This window comes from Nesoenas mayeri (genome assembly GCF_963082525.1).
Source record: "Nesoenas mayeri genome assembly, chromosome: 25".
Taxonomy (NCBI): domain Eukaryota; kingdom Metazoa; phylum Chordata; class Aves; order Columbiformes; family Columbidae; genus Nesoenas; species Nesoenas mayeri.
This window is the reverse complement of record NC_137549.1, coordinates 1,560,247-1,584,992: the sequence shown is the minus strand read 5'-3', so window position 1 is coordinate 1,584,992 and position 24,746 is coordinate 1,560,247. Positions and strand designations below refer to the sequence as shown.

At 57.5% G+C, this 24,746-nt stretch overlaps 3 protein-coding genes across 3 annotated transcripts; 1 reads left to right on the top strand and 2 right to left on the bottom strand.

Annotated features, from left to right (window-relative positions):
- Positions 1–3,295: 3,295 nt before the first annotated feature.
- On the top strand, positions 3,296–6,219 carry LOC308049415 (potassium voltage-gated channel subfamily V member 2-like; the record flags this gene model as incomplete). Its single annotated transcript, XM_080359053.1, has 2 exons — positions 3,296–4,543; positions 5,953–6,219. 2 exons carry the CDS (start codon positions 3,296–3,298, stop codon positions 6,217–6,219), a joined length of 1,515 nt encoding a protein of 504 aa, XP_080215179.1.
- Positions 6,220–8,486: 2,267 nt separating this feature from the next.
- Positions 8,487–10,881, bottom strand: LOC308049707 (bone morphogenetic protein 2-like; the record flags this gene model as incomplete). The annotated part of the gene is given in 6 exon segments (XM_080359505.1): positions 8,487–8,893; positions 9,264–9,462; positions 9,826–9,948; positions 10,314–10,450; positions 10,567–10,837; positions 10,840–10,881. Coding segments are annotated over 6 exon segments (1,179 nt in total).
- A 9,545-nt stretch (positions 10,882–20,426) lies between these two features.
- On the bottom strand, positions 20,427–22,616 carry POLE4 (DNA polymerase epsilon 4, accessory subunit; the record flags this gene model as incomplete). Its single annotated transcript, XM_080359490.1, has 4 exons — positions 20,427–20,624; positions 20,947–20,988; positions 21,280–21,364; positions 22,413–22,616. The coding sequence occupies 4 exons, from the start codon at positions 22,614–22,616 to the stop codon at positions 20,611–20,613; spliced, it is 345 nt and encodes a 114-aa protein (XP_080215616.1). The 3' UTR covers positions 20,427–20,610.
- Between the last annotated feature and the right edge of the window lie 2,130 nt (positions 22,617–24,746).

Sequence of the window (24,746 nt, the reverse complement as noted above, 5' to 3'; positions counted from 1 at the left end):
TTGTTACACTGGAAAAACAAGAGGATGCTCCCCTTGGAAATGAGTCTTAGATTGTGGGACAACTTTGGCACTGGAAATAGCGCAGGACCTTCCCTGGTGCTGTGAAGTCACCATCACAGAGGTGGTAGAAATTTCTTCATGATTCTTGCCTCCAGCGGTTGTTAATACTGATTCTCACCAGTGCAGCCTTGGACCCAAATATTTTATTCTCCATGAGATGACCGGCACTAGGTGCTGTTCAGCTGTTTTCTTCCACTTCCAGCCAAGAGACGTTTTTCACCTGCCCCATTCTTCCCTCTGGGTTTTGTCGGGCAATAGAGGCTTTTCATCCGTTCCAGCAGGAGCTCACCGACCCCGCACAGATCAGATGTGTAGTCCATGTTTGCGCTGTTGTTTTGATGCCGTTCGGTCCGGTGTACAGGCAGCTTTTTACTGACAGGTCAGCACAGGGGTGAAAGTTGAAAATCTCTCTCTCTGCTCTGGCTTTTGCTGCGCTGCCACCCCCATCAGCACGAGGCGAGCAGCTCCTGGGCTCACTCCCTGCCAGCGTGTTGCTTCTCTAACACTCTTAAAGGTTTCTTCCTTAAAACTGCTCTGACACAAGTGGTGTTCCCCAAGGATCCATACTGGGACCAACGGTATTTAATATCCTCGCCAGTGGTGTGTATAGTGGGGTCGAGCGCACCCTCAGCAAGTTTATGGGGGACACTGAGCTGAGCAGTGCAGTCGATTCACTGAGGGAGGGGACACCCCCCCATCCATAGGGACCTTCAGTGCACACGTGTGAACATCGGGAAGTTCAGTAAGGTCAAGTACAAGGTCCTGCACAATCACTGGAGAAGAGAAAGCTCTAGGGAGACCTTGTGTCTTTTCTATATATAAAGGGGCTTGTAAGAAGAATAGAGAGAGGGTTTTTACCAAAGCCTGCAGTGACAGGACAAGGGGTAATGGTTATACACTGAAAGAGCGGAGATTTCACTTGCACATAAGGAAGAAATGTTCAGTGAGGGTGTTGAGCAAGCTGGTTTAGTGGAAGGTGTCCCTGCCCATGGCAGGGGGTTGGACTAGGTGATCTTTAAGGTCCCCTCCAACCCAGTCTGTACTTCTGTGAGCCTTTGAGCATTTGTCCTTGGTTTTTTTTCAGCTTGAAATAAGTCATGTCTTGAATCAAACACTGCATGTCATGGCACGTGTAGCTCTTTCTGCACAGCTCAGTGCTGTTTGCTTTCAGAAGAACTGACGGCGGGGGGAGGAGATTCCTGACCAGTGCCTCTAGTTCAGTGCTGACCACGTGTTCTGTGCACAAGCGTTCACTGGGTGCACAAAGGACTGAAAGCAGCTGCCTTGGTGCTGATCTCTGTGCCTTAGAGGTGAGAACTCGCCTTGCCAAGCAGGCACCGGTCAGCAGCCTCAGGACAGGAGTCTTCCCCTCCTGGGGGGTGTGCGAGTGTGCTGCTGCACCCACGGGGAGAAACTTCTCTTGTGGTCTGGAGTTTTAGTTATTCCAGTGCTGCTGGTTTTAGTACCAAGGGTCCTTTGCAAGGGTGTGCACAACCTTCCTTCTATTTCCATAGGGACAAGTAGGGATGCAATAGTTGTTGGTGAATGGCACAGGAGAATAAAGAACTTGAAACTAGTGAGTTCTGGATTTTTTTGTTTTTCTTGGATTTGTGCTTTAGCTTGAATTCTGTTGTTGGGAACTGCATCACCTTTGGATTGTCACGACTCGTGGAGGGTGGGCAGACAGGGAAAGCGAGCGCTGCCGGGGTCCGAAGTGACTCGAGCACACATTGACTGCCACAGGAAAACGAAATAGAGGGAGCAGGGTGAATGGGGAGGGAGAAGGAGAAGAGAAACTGCTTGTACAAGCACCAGAGGTGCTGCTGCAGAACAGAGGACAAGCGGGAAGCTTAGGTGAAAAACTTAAGGCTGTGTGAGCTTATTCCTCCTTCATTAGCACAGGTGAAAGGAGGGGGATGGGGACGGGGCCTCAGTGATCCCAGCGGGACAGGGCTGAGCTGGGGCTGCTGGAAGTGCTGCCAGGGCTGTGTCACCAGCTGTCACCAACCTGTCCCGGGTCGTCCTCTGAGCTCGAGCTGCGGAGCTGAGACTGTTGACGGGGCAGAGCCGCCTGCTGTGTGCGGCGGGGAGCACGGCCGGGGGGTAAACGCAGCAGTCACAGCCTCTTCCTACTGCAAGAGCATCCAGGTTCTGCTTCCTGATCTGTGAGCTGAGTGTTTCAGGCTTGAAAGAAATAATGTTTTTATGGATCTTATGCCAAAACTTGCGACCATGTTTGTGACAGCAATTTCCCTTCCTCTCTCTGGTGCCAGAAGCATTTTTGTTGTCCTAATCCCCAGGCTCAGAGACTTCAACTGTGGAGCCTGAGCTGCTTTTCAGCCTGGAAGCAGCTTTGTACTCCAGGTCTCTGTATTTAATTAGATCAGCTCATGGAAATCAATGTGGTGGTTCACATGCCGGGGTAGGGTTGTGTCCCAGGGTGAGACATCAAAGATCGGCCCATTTAATTTTTATTCCCCTTTCACTTGCAAATCCAAAGGATTATTTCCTTCTCTTCAGTTGCCATAGTCCAGGGGAACTTTCAGTGCACACCTGCATCTCTGGTGTCCCCCTCCATGTCCCCGCTCCTGCCGGTGGCAGTGATGGGGCTGACAGCTCCACTGCCTGGAGGATGAGATAGTTCCTTCACCTCTTCCCTGTAAATCTGCACCATGGGGCCTTGAGGGACAACCCGGGAGGTACCGACCGTTTCCTTTCTCAGAGCTGCACCCGTGTGCTTAACGAATGGCAGGTGCCAGGAGCAGCAGCTGTTGTGGGGGTACAGAGCTGATACAAATCCTGCGTGTCTGCACCTCTTTGGGCCTTTCCAGGTTAAATCAAGGCAAGTTCGTGCTCTCTGTTCAGCTTGCTGTGGTGGGTGCCCTCCTTGGAAACAGAGTAGTGTGCGACAAATGCAAACAGCTAATAAGAACAGACTAAGGAAAAGTGCAGAGCTGGAAATAGTTCCTTACATAAAGGAGGACTAGTGCTTCAAGCTCATTATTGTCTTAAGGAGCAGGCACTTAGCTGCCTCCGACTCCTACGACGCAAACGGCAATCGGCTTTGGGAGCCGGGCAGGTGCCACGTGGCAGCGCGACACAGGCAGCGTCCTCGGGCAGCGGCTCCTCCGAGCTCCCACCCCTGTCCCTGCGCCGGGCAAGGGCGTCCCCATGGAGCCAGAGCTGCCGTCCTGCAGCCCCTAGCGGGACTCACCGCGTCGGAGAGTCGGGCACAATGAGGCAACTGAGGCCGAGACGCGCGAGTCTGGCTGCCAGCCTGAAGATCGGGGCTCCCCGGGGCCACCGGACACCCGAGGAAGAGGAGGTCCACATCCCCTTTGCGCAGGACAGCCTGGTGAAGCCATGGAGCTCCATGCAGAATGTGACGGACAGAAACCAGGAGAAAAGCAAGACTCCCATCCAAAGGAACAAGTGCCTGCTCAACATTAACGTGGGCGGCAAATTGTTCCACATCGCTTGCAAGGTGGTGGCCCGGTATCCTGTCACCAGGCTGGGGAAGCTGGCGCTTCACACAGACCCCATGAAGAAGCTGCAGCTCTGTGATGACTACTCCGTGCAGAAGAACGAGTACTTCTTTGACAGAGATCCTTCCATTTTCCACTATATCTTCCACTTCTACCGCAGTGGGGTCCTGTGGATCATGGATGAGATGTGCCCCAGTAACTTTGTGGAGGAAATCGAGTACTGGGGAATCCATCTGAAATACTCCCAGCGCTGCTGCCGGATCCTGTTTGAGGAAAAACAAGATGAACTCAGTGAGTACCTGAAAATACAGAAGGAGCTGGAGGCAGAACTGGAGCCCCTGCACTCAACAAGGCAGTTTGAGGGCAAATTTCTGGGACGGTTTCGGAAGATGATCTGGAACCTCACTGAGAACCCATACTCTTCTGTCCCAGCCAAGATCATCGCTGTCATGTCCAGCTTGTTTGTGCTTATCTCCATTGTGGGCATGACACTGAGCACCGTGGAGGAGTTGAAACACAAGACCGGGAAGAGGTGGATGGAGCATCTGGAGATGATCTGTGCCATCTTCTTCACTTCTGAATACCTCATGCGGCTTATATCCTCCTCCAACTTCAAGAACTTTTTGCGGGCAGCATTTAACGCTGTAGACCTGGTGGCCATCCTGCCCTTCTACGTCCAGATCCTCTTTGAAAACCTGGACGAAGCAGACACGCTTTACCACGAGGAACTGCACCAGGTGGAGAACGTCAGCAAGCTGGGCAAAGTCCTCAAGATCATCAAGCTCATGAGGATCTTCCGCATCCTCAAGCTGGCGCGCCACTCCACTGGCCTGCGGGCCTTCGGCTTCACCATCCGTCAGTGCTACCAGCAGGTCTGCTGCCTCTTCCTCTTCATCGCCATGGGGGTCTTCACCTTCTCCGCTCTCATGCACTCCGTGGAACATGATGTCCCAGGCACTAACTTCACCAGCATCCCCTACGCGTGGTGGTGGGCAGCGGTAAGGTGTGGGTGCTGCTTCCAGAGGGGGCTGCGCTGGGGCTGCCTCGGGGCGTGAGGGGTTCCCCGCTGCTGCTGGCCAGGAGGCAGAAAAGGGCCCAGACTTCCCACCACCTCAGTAATGGTGGGAACCTGAGAGCTCTGCACGCTCTGAGAAAAGAAATCAGAGATTTAGACTGAGCTCAGAGGCTCAAAAGTTGGTGCTGGGGTGGGATGGTGGGACAGAGGCGGTGACCTGGGAACCTCCAGGGCTGGGTTAGTGACAAGGGGGACATGACTCAGCCTGGACTTCATCTGTTGTGGGACTCAGGTGTTGGGTGGATGTGGCCCAGACCCATGGGCAGCTCCTTGGGGCAGCCCAAGGCTTGTGCAGCGTCACTGCCCAGCTGGGCTTGGGGGGCACAAGGGGCTCAGAGCTCACGGGGCTGAGCCGGGGAACCAAGGAAACACAGTCACACGGTGCTTCAGCCCCTGACCTGAGAGGGGACACGGCATGGGCTGTGCTGCAGCGGGGACAGGAGCCACGCTTGCTGCCCTGCTTGTGCCAGGAGCCAGCAGCTCTGCCGAGCCGAGCGCTATAATAAACCTGGGATTAACTCTGAACTGAGGATCAGCTAAAGCGCTTGAGAGCCAGGGGTTACAAGGGCATTTTGATCTACAGATGAAATGATCCCACAGGTCACTTCTGCTCTTATAATCCCCTTTGGCCACCACCAGCTGCCTCCTTCAGACTCATCCCTCCTCAAGGAAGCACAAAATCACTCAGTAAAATCACCAGATTTGAGTATTTAATTGTCACAGGCTGATCATGTTGTTGGTCAGAGTGGCTCCGTGCAAAGCCCAAATCTCTCTGCCTCAGCTCTCACCCTGTCCCTGTGGTCCTGCTCCCCCGTCACCCCAACACGGACTCATGATGGTTTGTTTGTCTCGATCTCCAAGTGCAAAATTAAGGCGACCGAAATGCCAAGGGGTTATAATTCAATCCAACAGTGTAACTATATTATTTTGCCCGTGAAGCAGCATGTGACAAAGCGGAGAAAAAGGGAAAGAAAGGAAAGAGGATTATAGCTACCACCACGGGTCCAAAGGCATCCCTATGGTCCCACGTCCCAAACAGCATCCTGCTGGTCCTCCATCGTGATCCGTGATCTTTTGGTGGAGAGTTCTCTCTGATGTTCGGTTCCCAGGTCAGAGAGTCCCTGTAGCACACAGTTCTTTCTCTCGGGCCATTTGTTTCTTGGTGTCTCTCCAAGTTCCTGATGGCAATGTTGAGGCAAATACTGTTCTTTGGACCAGCTCTTACACCAGGTGACTCCCGGCTCCCACACGGGGCAGGGAGGTGGTCCCAGCACTGCAGGCAGGTGCAGGGTTTGCTCACATCGGGTTTCATCCTTCCCCCTCCTCTCCCAGGTCAGCCTCTCCACGGTGGGCTACGGAGACACGGTGCCTGACACAATACTCGGCAGGATAGTGGCATTTGGCTGCATATCCTTTGGCATCATCCTCAACGGCATGCCCATCTCCATCCTCTACAACAAGTTCTCTGACTACTACGCCAAGCTGAAGGCCCACGAGACCAGCCACTCACTCAAGCTCTCCAGGAGGTTCCGCCTGAAGGAGCGAGTCCTGCGGAAGCTGTCGGAGTGCTGCAGAGCCGACCCCCCCTGTCACCACTGACCTTCACCCCCAGACACCCCCCTGCCCTGACGTGTCCTGCCCTCCAGCCTGGCCGTCCCCAGCAGGTCCTGGCCCCTGGGGAGGCTCTGCTGCTGTTGTGCAATTGCCACTGCCAGCTTGGGCTGTTTGAGTGGGATGAAATGTGCCCCTGATGGTGTTGTGACTTTCCTCAATATCACATGCTGGAGGCTGCTGTCCCGCAGCGTGGTCAGTGAAGGACCAGCTGATGCTGTACAGCCAAGGCAGGGTGTCTGTCTGTCTGTGGTGGTCAGGGGCATGGGACACCCTGAGGACACGTGGAGCGAGCAGGGAGGGTGGATGGGGCTGAACTCTGCCACCTTTCTGAGGATGGCCCATGGGGACACCCGTGATGTGACGAAGGCCAGCGTGACACTGCGCAGGCACTACTCTGTTCCCGGGTTGAGGGGACACAGACAGAGCCCTGTGACTGTCCCAGCGTTCAGCCCAGGCTGAGTCCAGCCTAACAGTTTGAGTAAAAGCCCCCAGAAAAGACTAGCTGTGCATCCTTCCAACCAAGGCTGCATTCTTCCCCCCCTGCCCCGGAGCCTGGTCCTGGCTCAGGATGCTGCTGCCATGGAGCCGCAGGCACCCAGGGGTGCAGAGCTGGCAGCCACAGCATCCCCAGAGACAGGCATTGAATAAACCGGGCCAAAACCATTCTCTGGCTCGGATTATTGACCAAACACTTTGTGTAGCTCAGTAAACTGCTCCTATTTCAGTGGTGAGGAGGGAATGTGGCTCCAGGGCTCACACCACCTCTCCTGCCCACCAGTGGGAGGACGGGGTCTCGTGTGGTGCGAGTGGGCCTGTCCACGTGCTGCTCTTGGGATGCGGTGCCCAGCCCTGAGTGTGCTGGAAGTGCAGCTGGGACATCTGCGTGGGCTGGGGACACACGGGTTGGCTCTGCCCTGTGCTCACAGCCCGTGGCAGTGGGCGACAGGCCTGGGGCACAGGGGGAGAATTTGCCCTCCAGTGTGGGACCACAGCCAGTCAATGGGCTCCTGGAGGGGACTCACCCTTCCCTGGGTGGGATGGGGAGAGGGACCCCAGGCTGCAGGGCAGGCAGCGGCTGGAAGGCCCCACAGCTGAGGGTTCTGCTTTGGGTGAAACTGGTGTCTGCCAGGCTGGGATGGGATTTGGTCACCTGCAAACTGGGCTGGGAGATGAAGGAGCTGGGCAGTCCTGGTGTCATCCTGGGGCCACTGTCAAGTGGCTGCTGTTGGGAACAGTTGGAAAACGGCTTGGGGGAGCTGAGCCCTGTGGCAGCGACAGCCCCGCTCCCGCTGTCCTGGGCTGCAAGGCTCAGGGTCTGTGCCAGCGAGTGCGAGACAGGGACCCCTGTCCTGACCCCCAGCACCTGCACCCGCTCCCTAGTACTCACATGGACACCCGCCCTCTGTGCCCTCCCCAGCACTGATCACCCCCAGCTTTGCTCAGCTCTGGTTTCCACCCCATTTCTCTTCCACAAGGAACCTTCCCTCGCCACTGCGCAGCCTCCCCTGGCTACCTTCCCCCAGAGCTGCCCTTCCCCAGCAGTGTCGCCTCCAGACACCTCCGCACCTCCCCTCGCCCCCAGACCCCATCACCGCATCCCCCCATCTGCCCCCATCGCCTGCTCAGAGATCCCCCGGCTCTGCAGCCTGGCGACGGATCTGACATCGCTTGACTTCCAAGGAATGGGGCTCAGCAACTGAACCTCCTGCCCCAGTGGAGACTGCGCCGCGGCTGGATCTTCAGCTCTCTGCTTGCACCCCTGGAAACCACCGCAGCGTGTCTGCTCGCCCCCAGCCCGCCAGCAGTCCCACAAGCAGACCCTCAGAGAACAGCACTTTTAATAGTTCTTCTGAGTTCATTTTGCAAGTCCCAACAAAGCAGAAATGTACCGACATTTACAGGACACTGTACAGGCGCTTTCTGTCATATATTAGTGCTCTCACTATATACATATAGTACAGCCTGCGGGAAGCCTCTGCCTGGGCCAGGAAACCTGCACCCCCTTGCAGGGCACCCCAAAATGGAGCTGCTGCCCCGGGGCTGCCGGGTCGCACGGGCTCATTCGGGCCAATTTAACCAGCGCTCAGCCCTGAGCCTCCTGGGCGCTGCTGGGGGTGATGCCACCCGGGGCAGCGCTGTTTGCTCTCCCTGGTCTCTTTGGGGGGTTTTGCAGGACAGACACTCCCCCAGAGATGCTCCAGAAGGAGCGGGAGCCTCCGCCACAGCATTTCCACCTTCCTGCTCCTCCTGCCTCAGTGGCAGCCACAGCTCCCGGCCACCATGTCGTCGTACTGCTTGAGGACAACGTTCTCGTCATCGTCAAAGTAGAGGAGGTTGATGGAGTAGAGCTTGTCGGGCACGCAGCAGGGGCTGCTGACGCCCTCGCTCAGCTTGAGGGCGTTGATGATGGACTGCACTGTGGCGTGGTTCGTCGGCCGCATGTTCTCACCCAGCGGGAAGGGGCAGGAGCCCTTGCAGTGGTAGGCGTTGTACCCCCGCGGAGAGATGATCCAGCCGGACCAGCCGATCTCCTCGAAGTCCACGGACAGCGGGTGCCTCTGGCAGGGCTGCAGCCGGTCCAGCGAGCGTGTGCGGCGCAACCCCGCCACCCTGGGCACCGGCATCTTGGCAGGGAGAGCAGGAGCCTGGGGCTGTAAATCTGCCAGAAATGAGGACCCAGTACCATCAGCCATCGCATGAGCCTGGGAGGAGGGACAATGTGGGGCAGCCCCCCGCGGCCACCCCTCCCCACAGGTTTTGTCTGCAGCCGTTTGGTGCAGCGAGCCCTTCGGTCACAGCCCAGGCAGAGCCACAGGAGGTGACAGCCTCACAGCCCCATGGCTGCACTCAAGGCTAAATCCAGATTTACGTCTGTGAACCTGCACCCCAGCACAGACCAAACCAGAAAGGAGATGGCGTCTCCCTCTGCTGGAGAAGGAGCTTTGGGTTTGAAGGAGCCCACACGTGGGGAGCACCCCACGGGCGAGGGGACGGCAGCACCGAGCTGTGCTGAGGTGCATGGGACCCACCTGGAAAGCTGACCGCAGGCTGGGATGCTCCCCGGCGCCCGTCATCGGTGAACAGCACCAGCATGGGCTTCTTGCTCTCGTGGTGGTCCTTGCCGGACGCAAACTGCAGCGGGGAGGGCTCGAGCGGGCTCCCTCCTAGGCCCTGGACCGTCACCAGCAAACCCTGGTTGCTGCTTTCATCTTCAGTCCAGTCACGAACCTGGGGAACCAAACTGGGGTCACCACGGTGCCGCCGGCCAGGACAGGCAGCGCGGTGGAGTCCCCATGGCAGGCGCCAGGCCAGCAGACCCAGGCCCTGCCAGCAGTGGGGTGGCACCAACCAGGAACCCCCGTGGCCACACTCTGTCCCCCAGCCCCAGATCTGCCCCAGCAGCACAGGAAGGGCCTGAGCTGCTCCAGGGCTGTGACACAGGGGACACGGCGGCAGGAGCTGGCACCAGCGTTAACTGCAGAGCAGTGGGACTGGGGAGGATGGAGCAGCCCCCTGGGGCTCTTGCGGGGCTCTGACCCCCCTCCCAAAGGCTGAGGTTCCCCTGTCACCGCAGCAAGGACCAGCACTCACAGCCTGTGTGATGGCAAAGACCTCCCAGCCCGAGCCCTGCAGCGGGACCAGCCGGGCCGCCAGCAGCTTCTTCCCTCCCGGCGCGTCCGGCTCGCTCTGCTCCAGCACCTGGTAGACGCTGACCTGGGGGAGGCAGCACAGGGGGTCACATTGCGGGTCCTGCCCACAGGGACAGAGCCAGGGCACACGGACTGGGGGAAAACAAGGTGGGAGGTGGGAAGTTGTCAGCTTGGATTTGCCACAACCCGTGTGTGCCTTGGCCGGCGTGTGCACGAACCAGAACGATATTTAAGAAACCGCTATGGTTAAATCATCAGGAGTCTGTGCAGCACAGCGGCACTTTGGGTGCATGAATTTCACAGAGCTGTGCTGTGCTCCTGCTGCAGGCGGTGACCCCAGCGCGCCAGCGGCATCCCCACGCACAGGTGGGGACACCCCCCTGCCCGTCCCTGTCCCTGTCCCCATCCCCTCCCCATGCCCCTCCTCACCTGGCACAAGTGGTGCCTTTTGGGCCCCTCTGTGGCCCGGGGCCAGAGGCGGAAGAGGTGCAGCTCTGCCGTCAGGATCTTCTCGTTCTTGCCCACGCTGGAGAGGATGAAGAGGAACCGCATCTTCTCCCCGTGAGCTGCGGGGAAGGACGGGTTGGGAAGTGGAGCCAAACCGGGGGTGGCACCTCCGTCAGCCACGCTTGACCCCTCCCACAGCCCCATCCCCAGCACCACAGGGACCCCCCGCCCTTACTTTTATCCAAGAAGCTGCGGACCGTGTTGCCCTCCAGGATGTCGGGGTTCTTGGTGACACCGTCTGCGTTGGCGACGGTGTTGAACAGATCCACCATGTACTGGGGCGGCTGCTTGGAGTGAGTGGGGGGGGGTGGAGGGTCCTCCATGCCAAAAACTTCCAGGAGCTTCTTCAGCGCCTCAGCCCGCCGGCTCGCTGCACTGGCCGCGCTCAGGCTCGCCGGCTTGGCCAGGGCCAGCAGCAGCAGGACGGTCCCCAGCATGGCTCTGCTGTCCCTGCTCCAGCTCCACTCCTCCCGCCTCCCCTGCGCTGCATTTATAACTCACTGCAAAGGTGGATTGGAGTCAAATATGCACATGAGCAATCAGGAGGGTAAAGAGAGCTAATTGCCGTGTTAACAAGGTGGGAAGCTGAGCTCCTGGGCACTCTGCACCAATTAGCCCCAGTACACAACTGGGGGGAGGCCGCTCAGCCCAGCGCTCGCCGGGCTGGGGAACTCGGGGTCTGGGGCTGTGCAGCCCCTGGCAGGGCCTGTCTGGGCTGCGTTTGCTCGTTTGCTCTCCGTAGGAGACTAACGGGTTTTTAATGATGGCACTAATGGGACAAACAGAAGGACCTTTGCGTGGAGGAATGTAGCTGCTCCAGAGCCCAGTGGGCTGGACAAGCATCCCCATCCCATCCCATCCCATTCCATCCCATCCCACCCCATCCCATCCCACCCCATCCCATCCCATCCCATCCCATCCCTGTCCCATCCTCATCTCATCCCCATCCCATCCCCATCCTATCCCATCCCATCCCACCCCATTCCATCCCATCCTCATCCCATCCCCATCCCATCCCCATCCCATCGCCATCCCATCCCATCCCATCCCTGTCCGATCCTCATCCCATCCCCATCCCATCCCATCTCCATCCCCATCCCATCTCCATCCCCATCCCATCCCATCCCATCCCATCCCTGTCCCATTCCCATCCCATCCCATCCCATCCCATCCCATCCCATCCCGTCCCATCCCCATCCCATCCCATCCCATCCCCATCCCTGTCCCATCCCCATCCCGTTGCCCTCCCATCCCTGTCCCATCCCCATCCCATCCCCCATCCCATCCCCATCCCATCCCATCCCATCCCATCCCATCCCATCCCATCCCATCCCCGTCCCATCCCCATCCCGTTGCCCTTCCAGCCCTGTCCCATCCCTGTCCTGCAGCTCACGCTGTCCGGCACCACAGCCACTGCCCGGAGCGCCGGGAGACTCGGTGTCACATTGGTGTCCACATCCCATGTCCGTGTCAAACATGCAGGGTGGGTGCCCAGGGACCCTTCACGCAGGGACAGCCCAGGCTGCGTGTTGCCCGTGCAACACCCGCAGAAACTGGCATCCTGGGGATTAAAAGGCATTTGCTGCTAATTCCTGAATGCTCGATATTAATGAAACAGCATGAGAAACCTACAGACTCTGGATTATGTGACAAAGGCCAATTTCTTTGCTCTTACTCCCAAAGAAATTGGGTTGGTGAAGGCGGACATGGTGACACTATGCTTGGACTCTATACATTTACCATTAGTTTTAATGCCATGCAACTGAACAGAAAAGAATAGCGTTATACAATACCCACCAGTGCATCAGACAAAAAGAGCAGGGTTAGGAAAGCCTTTAGATCTTACAGAGAGCGGGGAAACCCCCGGGAATGAGCCCCGCGGGTATGGGCTCCACAAGCAGCTTGTCACGGGGCAGGGAAGGTGCAGGACAGGAACCAGCACCGTCTGTCTGTCCGTCTGCTGGCAGGCACAGAGCAGCAGCCCCAGCCTGGTCACAGGCTGCTCGCCCAGCTGGCATCTATAATTATTCTAACCCAGCGCATGGTGGGCAAAAGGGCTGCTGGTTTTCCAGAACAGGCAGGGATGCAATGGCAGGCTTGAGTTAATCGATAGAAGAAACTATTCATATCCTCTGGCTCCTTCCCTTCCCATTCCCGGCTCTCAAGCCACAGTGAAACACCCTGTGGGACAGGGCCGGGCCGCCTGGGGCTGCAGCAGAGGGGACATCCCTGTCCCCAGTGCCCACGTACCCACTTCCCTCTCCCCTCCAACGGGAGCAGCCGTGTCTGCAGCCCCGGTCCTGCCAGACGGTCACATCCCCCGGGATGCTCCCGCGCGAGGGGCTGGGGCGCTGCACCGAAACCCCAAGGAGCTGCAAATTGCCCGTGATGTTTATTTTACAAGCCGCAAAATATTTTGTAGAGGGTTCATTTATACAAGGGCTGTGTAAAGCAGCTTTTATTCAAAAAAATAGCCTTCTCTCATTTACACACAGTACAGACAGTCTGGCGGGGGGCTCGCAGGAGCCCACCTGCAGCTCCAGCCCCGCTACCCCCGGCACTTGCGCTGCCGGATGGACATGAGGGTGCGGACGCGCTCTGGGAGGCTCTGAACATCACCCCGGTGAGGGACGCGGCGGCCGAAGGCACCTACTGGCAAACCAGACATTTCTCTCCTCCTGGTGACTCCCTGCGGTCAGACACAAAGTTCCTCTGTCCCCTGGGCCCCACGGTCCAGCAGCTGGAAAAGGCGGCTGCCCCGGAGCAGGTGTGGGAGAAGGGAGACAGCTTCGTCCCGGCAGCATCGATTCCTCGCTCCTGTGCAACGGGGTGAACTCTCTGTGCAAAGCCGGGCTTAGTTCTGTCCTTGTGGTTTGATTTGCTCCCCTTAGCGTGTGCCATGTTTTTGTGTCTGCAAGTGACACACAGTGCTGTCCCTCTGCCCTGAAACAACTGTCTGGACCAATCCTGTCCCCGAGCATCCCCCTCCTCGTACTCCCACCCCGTTGCAGGAACGGTGCTTTCCAGGACCCCCTTCCCACCTGTGTCTGCTGTCACAGGGACCACAAGCTCTATAAGCAGCTGCCCAACAGGCCCAAGTTGGCATCATCGTCAGCAGATGATGGTTATCACTTGAAGCAAAGCAAGGGCTTCAGCTGTGCCCCTGCGTGGTGACACACAGCGGTGGGTGCCACACAAAACAATTTCCTGCCCGGAGTGGGGACAGCGCTGGGTGCGCAGCTGTGCGGCAATGGAGACAGTGCTGGGGGTGCAGCTGTGCAGGAGTGGGGACAGCGCTGGGTGTGCAGCTGTGCAGGAGTGGGGACAGCGCTGGGGGTGCAGCTGTGCGGGAGTGGGGACAGCGCTGGGTGCGCAGCTGTGCGGCAGTGGGGACAGCGCTGGGTGCACAGCTGTGCAGGAGTGGGGACAGCGCTGGGGGTGCAGCTGTGCGGGAGTGGGGACAGCGCTGGGTGCGCAGCTGTGCGGCAGTGGGGACAGCGCTGGGAGTGCAGCTGTGCGGCAGTGGGGACAGCGCTGGGTGTACAGCTGAGCCAGAGTGGGGACAGCGCTGGGTGCGCAGCTGTGCAGGAGTGGGGACAGCGCTGGGAGTGCAGCTGTGCAGGAGTGGGGACAGCGCTGAGTGTGCAGCTGTGCGGCAGTGGGGACAGCGCTGGGGGTACAGCTGTGCAGGAGTGGGGACAGCGCTGGGTGTGCAGCTGTGCAGGAGTGGGGACAGCGCTGGGGGTGCAGCTGTGCGGCAGTGGGGACAGCGCTGGGTGCACAGCTGTGCGGCAGTGGGGACAGCGCTGGGGGTGCAGCTGTGCGGGAGTGGGGACAGCGCTGGGTGCACAGCTGTGCGGCAGTGGGGACAGCGCTGGGAGTGCAGCTGTGTGGCAGTGGGGACAGCGCTGGGAGTGCAGCTGTGCGGGAGTGGGGACAGCGCCGGGTGTGCAGCTGTGTGGGAATGGGACAGCGCTGGGTGCACAGCTGTGCGGCAGTGGGGACAGTGCTGGGCGTGCAGCTGTGCAGTCCCGCAGCTGTGCTTACCTAAGGAGTGGGGATGCCCCGAGGAGCAGCTGCCCAAGCACCTTCCCACATCAATTTCCTGCAAAGATTTGCAAAACAAAGGCATGAAAATCCCCTGCAGCACCTTGCTGGGGACACCCAAGGAGACCAGCCCCCACCACTGTGCCCTCCATCACCCTCCATCCTCGGCTGAGCCCTCCAGAAAGGGCAGCAGCCAGGCAAAGCCTGTAAGGAGAAGTATTTTGGGTGGCACAAGAGTGTTTTTTGAGTCAGAGCTCTGTATGCACAAAAGCTGTGGTGAAGCAGAGAGCAGAGTCTCCATTGAACTGAGCTCAAGACATACTTGATGATTAAATATTTTTTAAATTAATATCTCACTGCTCCTTTAAGTATTTTTAAAATAAATCCTCACCCCAAAGAAAAGGCCATTTGTTACTTCATGGCACTGACACATACACAAATGCATTTTATAGCATAATACAAATGTGAGACGTTTTTGTGGCCAGGATGTGCTGAGCTCTGCCCGGGTGGCGCTGCCCATGTCAGAGCACGGCACCCGCACAGCTGAGCCCACCGCGGGGGCGGCCAGGCTGGGAAAACCAACGCGCAGCCGCTCCCCCCGTGTCCCGCAGAGCTGCGCGCTATCTCGTAATATATTCCACCTGGTGGTAGCACTTTTCCTTCATTCCTCAGTTCTCCGGTGTCTGAATGATGTCCCCGCCTTGCTGGTTTCTGACCTGAGCTGAACTTTGTGGGCACTCAGAAAAGTCCATCTGCAAGGAAACAAGAAATAAATTTAATCTGGGGGTGCATCTGAGGCCATTGAAGCATCTGACCCCGGGTGTGCGTGTGGGACAGACGGTGTCACCTCCGGCACCCAGCGTGGGAAGTGCTGGTGTTGGTGTGAAGGTCCCAGCTGGGAGTCTGGGGCTTGTTCCTGCACCAGCTCAGCGCCTCAGCAGCAGGTTTTGTTCCTCTATCTCCCCATCTCTAGGGAGGCAGCCCGAGCTGTTACACTTCTCTTTGAGAATAAAAGGTCTTTGAACATAAAATATTCACGACGGCGCTTTTTGCAGTGACATGCTCTCACACCGTGGAGCTGGGGAACGTCATTTATCGTTCACTCATTCAGAGTTCTGTCTGGATTAGCCCGGGCGCTGGAGTGGGTGTCACCGGCTCCTCTAGAGACGTGTCCCCAGGGTTTGTGTGGCCGGGCTCTCAGCTCCCCGGGCCAGCAGAGGAGCCGCTCGGGCCGGGGCGATGGGGCAGCATCTCCCGCCCCAGCAGGAGGTGTCACATCTGCCCCCTCCTCATGGGACAGGGGAGGGTGGGCAGGGGGGAAGAAAGGGGGAGCAGGAAAGGGGAGAGAGGAAAGGGGAGAGAGGAAAGGGGGAGCAGGAAAGGGGGGACAGGAAAGGGGGAGCAGGAAAGGGGAGAGAGGAAAGGGGAGGCAGGAAAGGGGGGACAGGAAAGGGGGAGCAGGAAAGGGGAGAGAGGAAAGGGGAGGCAGGAAAGGGGAGGCAGGAAAGGGGAGACAGGCGGTGGCCGCGGTTCTGGGGGCACAGGACCGAGTCTTGCTTTGCCTTTTCCTTCCCTGTTCAAGCTTTAATTCAATGAAAAAATCCCAGGACAAACAAACACACGCGTGACGTTCAGATTTGAGACAGGCAGGCTGCTGGGACAGCCAGGCACAGAGCAGGGGAGCGTGGGGGACACCGAAGGGCCACGTCCGTGTCACCCCCAGGCCCGTGGGCACCAGCAGGTCCCGCTGGCCCAGGGGGGCGCTCAGAGGCTCCTCCAGCAACAACTCACTTCCCAGAGGAAGGAAACGGGCACAGCTCACCCTGGCTCTGTCTGAGCGCACATTCTGCATACAGAGAAACAGTTTATCTGCTAAACCTGCTGCTTTTTCTCTCCCTCACCAAGTAAATTAGGATTAAAAACTTGGTTGCATGAGCTAGAGGAGGGGAAGGAGGATGGCTAAGTTGATAGTAAGTCAGTCTTGGGTCTGGGCTCTAAATAGGACCTAGTCTTGCCCTGATCCAGCCCTTAGTGCGGGTCCTTCATGGTTTGGGTTTGGTTCCAGGCTTTAAAATGGTTCTGAGAGTTTCCTGCCCCCCGGCTCCGTCACCAGCTCCGGGAGGAGATGATTTCTGTCTTCCAGGGTGGGGCTGGGCTTTCTGGGCAGGGAAAAGCATCTTCTGAGAGCAAATCTCCCCGGGCTGCCTTGAGAGGGGGACAGCAGGCGACACCCCATTTCTGGAGGCCAGCGCTGCCGGGTGAGATCTGAACATCCTTCTCCAGCCCCCCTGCTCTGGTGCTTCCCGTCTTTAACATGACACTGGAGGTGTCAGCCTGACTTCACAGGGAAAAGCCAGAAGGAAAGTGCCAAGACCTGCCCCGGGGCGCAGGCAAAGCCTGGGGCGAGTCCACATTTCCCAGCCCTGGGCCATTGTCACTGAATGAGCCCCGGTCCATTAACCACCCTGGGGACAAACTCATCCAGCACCTGCCGGTCACACGTCTGGAAGTAAATGCTGATTCTGCCGCTTCTGGAAAAAAGCACTTCACACTGCCTAATTTTCTTTTTCACCGGCCGTGTGGTGCGGAGCGTGATGTACACGGTGCGCAGGGCTGCGCGGGCACGGCAGAGCCCCGGCAGCTCTGGTTTCAGTGCCCCATGCGCAGGGCTGTTAAAAAACAAGTTTCGCTTTTAGTGAACTTGCCTGTCAGCTGAACCTTCATATCAGCTGCGTTTTCCTGGAGAACCAGATGCATGTTTTGGTAACACAGCAATGGAATGAGAGGTCATTGATGAGCATGGATGGACATCTCGTGAGAGGGGCAACGAGAAACAGGTGACCAAAAACTGACCAACTGAGTATAACATCCCATTCATGTGATACTTCGTATAAAAGTGGGAGATCACGAGGATCTCGTCCCTCTTTCCTTATGGCGACATTAGGAGAGGACCTTGCGAGTCGTCCCTGCGAACTGAGGCCAGTGACAGACTGAATCTGTTATAGTTAGCCATTTGCTTCATAAACTGTATCCAAGATTCTTACCTTATCTTAAAAACTATGCAGGTTGTATATGAGTTTCATATTTTAGAGAACTAAAAGTTAGTACTTATCTTATCTCGAGAAGATAGGATGTGCTGAGAAGGTACATTTACTATCATCCAAGAATTTATATAATTTTGTGAAGAGTGCGCATGTGCTGTGATGAAAGGTGAAAAGTACACTAGTGATGAAGACTACTTACTTCATCCTGAAGACCCCCAAAACGACCACCAGAGGACACTCCGCATGCTTAGGGTAGTTCCAAGGTGTTGCAACTGATATTGTGAAATAATTGTGTAACCTAATGAATATGCAGTATACACGTTGTAACTCTAATGAATATGTATGTAACCAAACTGTATAAATGTAGTAGAGTTCAAATCAGTGGTCGAAGCTTTGGATGCGAACCCCTGGTTTTCCAGCGCTGAAATAAAGCACCGCATATAACTACGCCTGTGGTTATGTGTCCTGATTGCTAACAAATCCAGCTCCGGTTGGCTGTAGAGTCCAGTCCAGGACTTCAGGTGCCGGCTCTGCAGTTGCTGAGACTTTCAAGATTGGTTTTGTATATTTTGTATTATTTTCTCTATTCTTATTAGTAGCATTAGTAAAACATTGTTAATTTTTCCAACTCTCTTTTCTCTGTCCTCTTTCCCTCCGATCGCCTGTGCTGAGTGGGAAGGGGGAGAGGGAGGGGCAAAAAGGGGGAAGGGGTGGAGAGGAGGTTAAAATACATCTGCCAGGGTTTATTGTCACCCCACAATCAAAACCCTTCTGCAGGGGCCCGTGCGGACACGGCAGAGCCCCCGCAGCTCTGGTGTCCCTGTCACCCGGCTGGTTCCCCGGCCCCTTGGCCACGTCAGGACTGGCGCTGGTCTCTGTCCCTCTCTAGCGGCTGCTGTGTCACAGGAGCTGCCGGGAAGGTTTCAACGGGAGAGGTTTAGATGCAGAAATACCAATAAAATGACAGCAACAAATTCCAGTAGAACTGACTTTATCAGGCACTTGTGGAAAATCATTTCGACAGGACTTTCCATTCTGATAAAAACAGATCAGTTCATCTTCACTGTGATTCTCGGGTTATTTTATGTGCGAACTCACAAGGTTCAGGACAAACCACTGGAAGGTTTTGACCCATCTGGAACGATTTAGTTTGGACTTTCCATTGCCAAGTGATTTTTGAAACATCAGTGTAGTTCCCTGATGCTAACACGAAAAGGGCGTCGGAATGAAAACTCAGTGGGGTCTGTTTTCAGCACAGCTCTCATCAGCAGGTTGGTGTTCTTGCTGTTCATTCCCCAAACCTGCTACAACCAGCTGGCTGAACAGCCCCGTTTCACCTCCTCACCTGGAGGGGCGGCGTGATGACAGCTCTGGGGGCGACTGTGGACCTGCCCCCCGGGGATGCTGCACCAGCGGTGCCACAGCGGTGACAATGGTGGGACAAGGGACAAGGTTGTTCCCAGGTCCAGCCTCAGGACACACAGCAGCAGGCAGAGCTGGTTCCTGTTCCCCGCCAGGGTTTGTCATCCTGGTGCAGACGGGACTTCAGGCAACGTCCTGGGACACGTGGAGCATCGCGGCCCGTGCGCAGCTGTGTCCCCAAAGGCACGGGATCCTTCTAGTCCCCCCGATGAGTGACACATGTGACATGGGAATGACAAGCACTTCCAAGGCCAGATATTCATCATGAAATGATGGTTCTTACCAGCTTTTCTCAATGAGGCAGGAAAAGGCCTCCAGACGCAGCCTGGACCCGACCAAGGCCTCAGACCTGGCGTCGCCCCTTGGCTTCCCCGCTGCCCCCGCCCCGTGAAGGCGGCTTGGCCAAAACCCTTCGCTTCTGGGCCCAAAGCGCTGCCTGGGTGCTCAGGTGGATCCTTCACAGCCCGTGCAGCTGTGCCCTTCAGGGCAACGAGGAAATGAGAACGACCAGCCCCCAGCCCTGCGAGTGCCATGGGTGCTGGCGCTCACCTGGTGACGCCTGATGGAAGATCCTGTCCTGATCCTTGGAAACCAAGGGGCCAAACCCACAGGTGGCAATTCATGTCTGCTGGAGAGGTTGCTGGGTTGGTTGTTTTGGTTTTTTTGACTACAATTAGAGGCACAAAGATGATGGAGTGGAGCATCTCCCGTGTGAGGAAAGGCTGAGGGAGCTGGGGCTCTGGAGCTGGACAAGAGGACACTGAGGGGGGACTCATTCCTGGGGATCAATATGGAAAGGGGCAGTGTCAGGAGGATGGAGCCAGGCTCTGCTGGTGACAACCAGGGACAGGACAAGGGGCAATGGGTGCAAACTGGAACACAGGAGGTTCCACCTAAATATGAGAAGCAACTTGTTGGGGTGAGGGTGTCAGAGCCTGGCCCAGGCTGCCCAGGGGGTTGTAGAGTCTCCTTCTGTGCAGACATTCCAACCCGCCTGGACACCTTCCTGTGTAACCTCATCTGGGTGTTCCTGCTCCATGGGGGGATTGCACTGGATGAGCTTTCCAGGTCCCTTCAACCCCTGACATTCTGGGATTCTGTAATTACTTACAGGTGCAGTAATCACAGGAATTTAGGGAAGCCGGACACCCCTGGGAACGAGCCAAGTCTCCCTGGAGCTCATACACAGCTCCTGGGCTTCACTGGGGTAGATGCCTTGAGGAGCACAATGCTGTCAGAAGGCATCAGGCAAACTGCGCCGCTCACCGCAGTGCTGCAGGGGCACCATCCCCCCCAGCCCAGCAGCACGGAGCAGAACCCAGGACAGCCGTGTGACAAAAGAAATAAAAATAAATTTAATTGTGTTTGGCCAAGAAACAAACGCGTACAAAGACAAATACATTCCCACTAAAAAACATCCCCCACGTGAGCCCAGCCGGTCCCGCTTTGTGGGGCGCAGGAGGGGCCGGGACGGCTGCGCCGAGCGGCCCCGCGTCACCGCCGCGCCGGAGAGCGGCCTGCGCCGCCCACGTACAGAACCTCATGGAAAAATATGCATTTTAAATAACGAACTTACAACAACTTGAACTTTATACAAAATATTACGGTTGCCATTTCAGGGTCACGGTTCCAGGAACTATATTCGACCACTCAACATCCTATTTTCCAGCCCACGTCCATCTCTTCGGTCTCTGTCTCTGTCCAGCTCAGTCCAAAGTACCTAAACATTAAACAAAAAAAAACATAGTCTCAGGAATCAGAAATGCAATGATGTGAATAAATGAAACTTGTTTACGGTTCACCAAACGAATACGCAGTAACTTTTTAAAGTTTACGCAAATCACACACAAGCAAAACCAAAGGCAGCTAATGTATGTGTCAGGCTCCACCTCATTTGTGTTTTACCTCTCAGAGAGGCACATAACAAGTTACACTACGGGTTATTAGAGATGTGGAAACAGAGGGCTCTGCAAATGATTATGTTCTTTCTCTCCCAAGAAAATTACACAAAATATTGAAACCAAGCGAAACCAGAGACTCACCTTCCAAAAAAGCGAATTCATCAATAGCTTCAATGGCATTGTCTGCAAAGCAAATTGAAGACAATTACCACAGATAGACACACTCCATATTTGCATCTGCTTCAAACAGCCAAATTTAAATTGATACTACAGCACAGTCACCAGTTTCAAAGAGGTTGACTTGTTTTGGAGCTGGTGTGTGAAATTATTAGTGTAGTTTTTAGTAGGTTTTTTTTCTCTTATCTCCAGAGAAAGCAAGAGAAGCACCTATTGACTGATCACCCCAGGGTGGGCAGAAGAATCCCCCATCCGAGGAACAGTGAGCTCAGGACAGCACAGAACACGCGCTCGTACCCAGGTCTTTTCTCTGCAGGGTTTTCCTCTTTCCTTGCTGAGCATACACATAGGCGTCTTTGGCTATGGTTTCAACAAACAACTCCTGCAAAGCAAAACAAGACAGTTTCACACAGGGGATGAGAGAGGGAATAGAGAATATCCTGACAAAAGGAAAGGTGCTATGACCCTTCAGGAAGAAACCAGAATCTCCATCTGAAAATTTCCCCTTCCCAATAAGTAGCTCTGAAAATGACAAATGAAATTGTTGGGTGGTGATGCACATGGGAAGTAACAAGGGAAGAGAGAAGGCTGAGTGTACTGGACAGAGATGGTTCCTCTGAACACGTCTGGAAGACGAGATGCTCCCGGCACCTCCGGAAGGAGGAAACGTGTCCTGTGCCCAGTGAATGAAGAGGATGGAGCCCGACTGTCCCCCATGCCTCCCGGCAGGTTCCTCGGCTGTGGCGGGCCCAGGAGATGCCAAAAGAGAGAGCGCAGCGGCTGCATACGGGATGCACTCACAGTGCCGAAGCCCTTCCGAACACACCTCCGCTGTGCAACAGGAGACACCTTCCACGGGAGGAAAACCCCCGGTCAGCTTTGCTCTCATTTGCACATCGCAAACTACGGACGCGCATCAGGGCGAGCTGGAAATCCGGCGGAGCGGGCATGGAGCCGCCGGGCAGACACAGCGGCACGACCCTGCGGCCCCGGGCCAGGCGGGCGGGCTGCGCAGCGCCGGGCCCGCGGCCGCGCCGGCTCCGGGTCTCTGCTGACGGCCGGTGTGCGGCAGCTCTTCCCGCGGCGCCGAGCGGCGGCAAACGCGGCGGCAAACGCGGCCCCAGCGGCGGGATGGCGGTGATGGGGTGAGGACCGGGGTGACCGTCCCGCTTCCCCCGGGAGGGCTCGGGTGCCCCGGGCAGCTCTGCCCGCTGCTGGCCCCGGCACTGCTGGGGGAGCTGGGGGAGGAAACCCCTCAAACCCTCAAACAGAAAAAAAAGCCCCTTAGAAGACGCCGAGCGAGCAGCCCCACGTCCCACAGACGCCGAGCGCAGCCCCCGGGGCCGCAGCCCCCGAGCCGCCGCTCAGCCCGGGGCCGCTCAGCCCCGCAGCCGCCCCGGCCCCCCCGCCGGCCGCGCGGCGCCGCTCACCGTGGCCCGCGCCAGGACGAACACGGCCTCCTGGCTGGCCAGGCTGACGTCCGGGTCCGCCTTCACCAGCGCCTTCACCCGCGCCAGCGGCAGCCGGGCCAGGCGGGCCGGCCCCGGGCACTGCGGCCCCGCGCCTGCCGCCTCCTCCCCCGGCCCCGCCGCCTCCGCCACCGGCACAGGGACCGGCGCCGCCGCCGCCGCCATCCCGCGCCAGGGCCGCGCCTGCGCGGGGGAACGGGAGGGCCGGGGAGGGCCCGGCAGCTGCGGAGTCTCCGCCCGGCGGGGCCGGAGCCCGCGGAGCGGCGGGGCCGGAGCGCGGCTGCCCGCGGAGCGGGGGCTGGTCCCCGCTGTCCCCCACACGGGCTTCGAGCTCTTCATCAGCCCAGACATGGCCCGTGAGCTTCCCGGCACCCTCATCCCACCGAACACGGCCCGTGTGCCTCCCTGCCGCCCCCATTCAGCGCCTGTCACCCCTGTCCTCCTCAGACATGGCTCCTGGGGCCTCCCCGTCGCCCCTTGTCCCCCAGACACGGCTCTGCAGCTTCTCCCCCCAGCCCAGCCCGTGGCAGCGGCTCCGGAGCAGCAGGGCAGGTGGTGCTGGGGACCCACCTCTGGGGACATGTCTGTCCCTGCCCTGTGCCCCGCATCAGTTCCCCATGGCCAGTGTGCAACCCGACACCCCCTCTCTGTCCCAGCCCCAGCTGGTGGGATCAAACCCTCCAGTGTCCCCTTTGGGCACCCACCACCCTCCACAGGTCCCCCGGGGCCACCGCCCTTGGCCACCACGGGCCCCTCCCAGCCTTCCCCACATCCTGGACACACCGTCTTACCCGTGACACCACCCACGGGCGGGAGCTGCCGTGGGCACCGCAGGTGGGACACCCTCCCAAAGGGCTGGAGGGATGTGCCACCCCGGGCAGGGACATCAGTGCTGCCCCAGGGCCGGCCAGAGCATCCCAGCCACAGGACTTGACTCAGCCTCTGAGACCTTTCCTGCCTCTGGGGCAATAAGTGATGAAACCCAGATGTCTCAACACGGAGATGGCCCAACCGGGCGCCACGCCGCGCAGAGCGCTTCCCCTGCTTCCCGCTGCTGCTCGGCTCTTCAGTGGGCAAACCTCCCGCGTTTTGGACACACTGGAAAGCCGCAGCCCCTCAACCCTCCTTTGCTCCCGCAGAGCTGGTTTTGCTGGGTGACCCCTGCAAATCGCCTCCACCCTCTGCAGATCCCGCGGGGCTCTGAAGATGTGACGAGTTCACGTTGGCCACCATCAGGTGAGGACATAACCCGCATTCCTGGTCCTCACGGCAGCTTGTCATTCACATCCCGACGTTGCTCCATGAGCTCCAGGCTTTTTTCTGGATGAGCCGTCCTGTGGGCAGCAGGGCTTGGTGCACTTCAAGCTTCCCACCAGCAGCAGAGCCAAGGTAGCGGTGCACCAAGAGCTGCTCCTCCTCTTCCTCCTTCTCCTCCTTCACCTCCTCCTCCTCATGCTGCTTCACACTCAGGCGACAGCGACTTCCTGGCGTTGCACAGAGCTTCTCAGCAACCGTTAGGAAAGAGCTTCTGGTTTCAAGAGAGAACAACTTCAAAGAGCTTCGCCTTGCACAAGTCTTTCTGCTCGGATGCCTCCCGGCAGGAGGTGAGCGCGCAGGAAAGTGTCTGCTGATGGAAAATGGTGAGTAAGGACCAGAGCTGGGCTGTGCTGGACCTGGGGACGGGGCACGGGGAGCGAGGCTGTGTCTCCTGCTTGGGAAGAGTTCAGTGGTGTCCTTGCGAGGGGCTGGATCCTGCCGAGACCCTCGCTCCTCCTGGAAGACAAAGTCCTGTACGGCTGAGCTGGCAGGAGCTTCAGAGGTCTCTGACCAGCTCCTGGGGTGAACGCAAGATTTACTGGGTGACGTTGGGCTGCATGTAAAGTCTATGAAGGGCGGAGGCCACACTCTGCCACTGAGTCCAGGAGAGCACCCACCAGTGCCAAATGTATTGAAAAGGCTGGCACTGATCATGGTGACAGTGGTGCTGCATCCCACGGGGGGACCCGGGAGCTCTGTGCAAGTCCCAGCTTGTGAAATGGCTCCAAAATTGACGGTTACAAACCTCTGAATCATTCAGGTGCCAAAATCCTGGTGACATGTTTAGAAATCTGGACAAAGTTGCTTTTTTCACTAGTTTGGGTAAGAGCCCCACTGCCTGGTCTGCAGGAAACTGCAAATTGATGCTGCTCTACCACAGGCTCCACTCAGAGTGCCGCGTTTGCAGCATTTATGGGTATAACGGGGGTGACTGCGTGGGGCACTTATGTAAAAAAATATTGCACTAGCTTCTTTGCA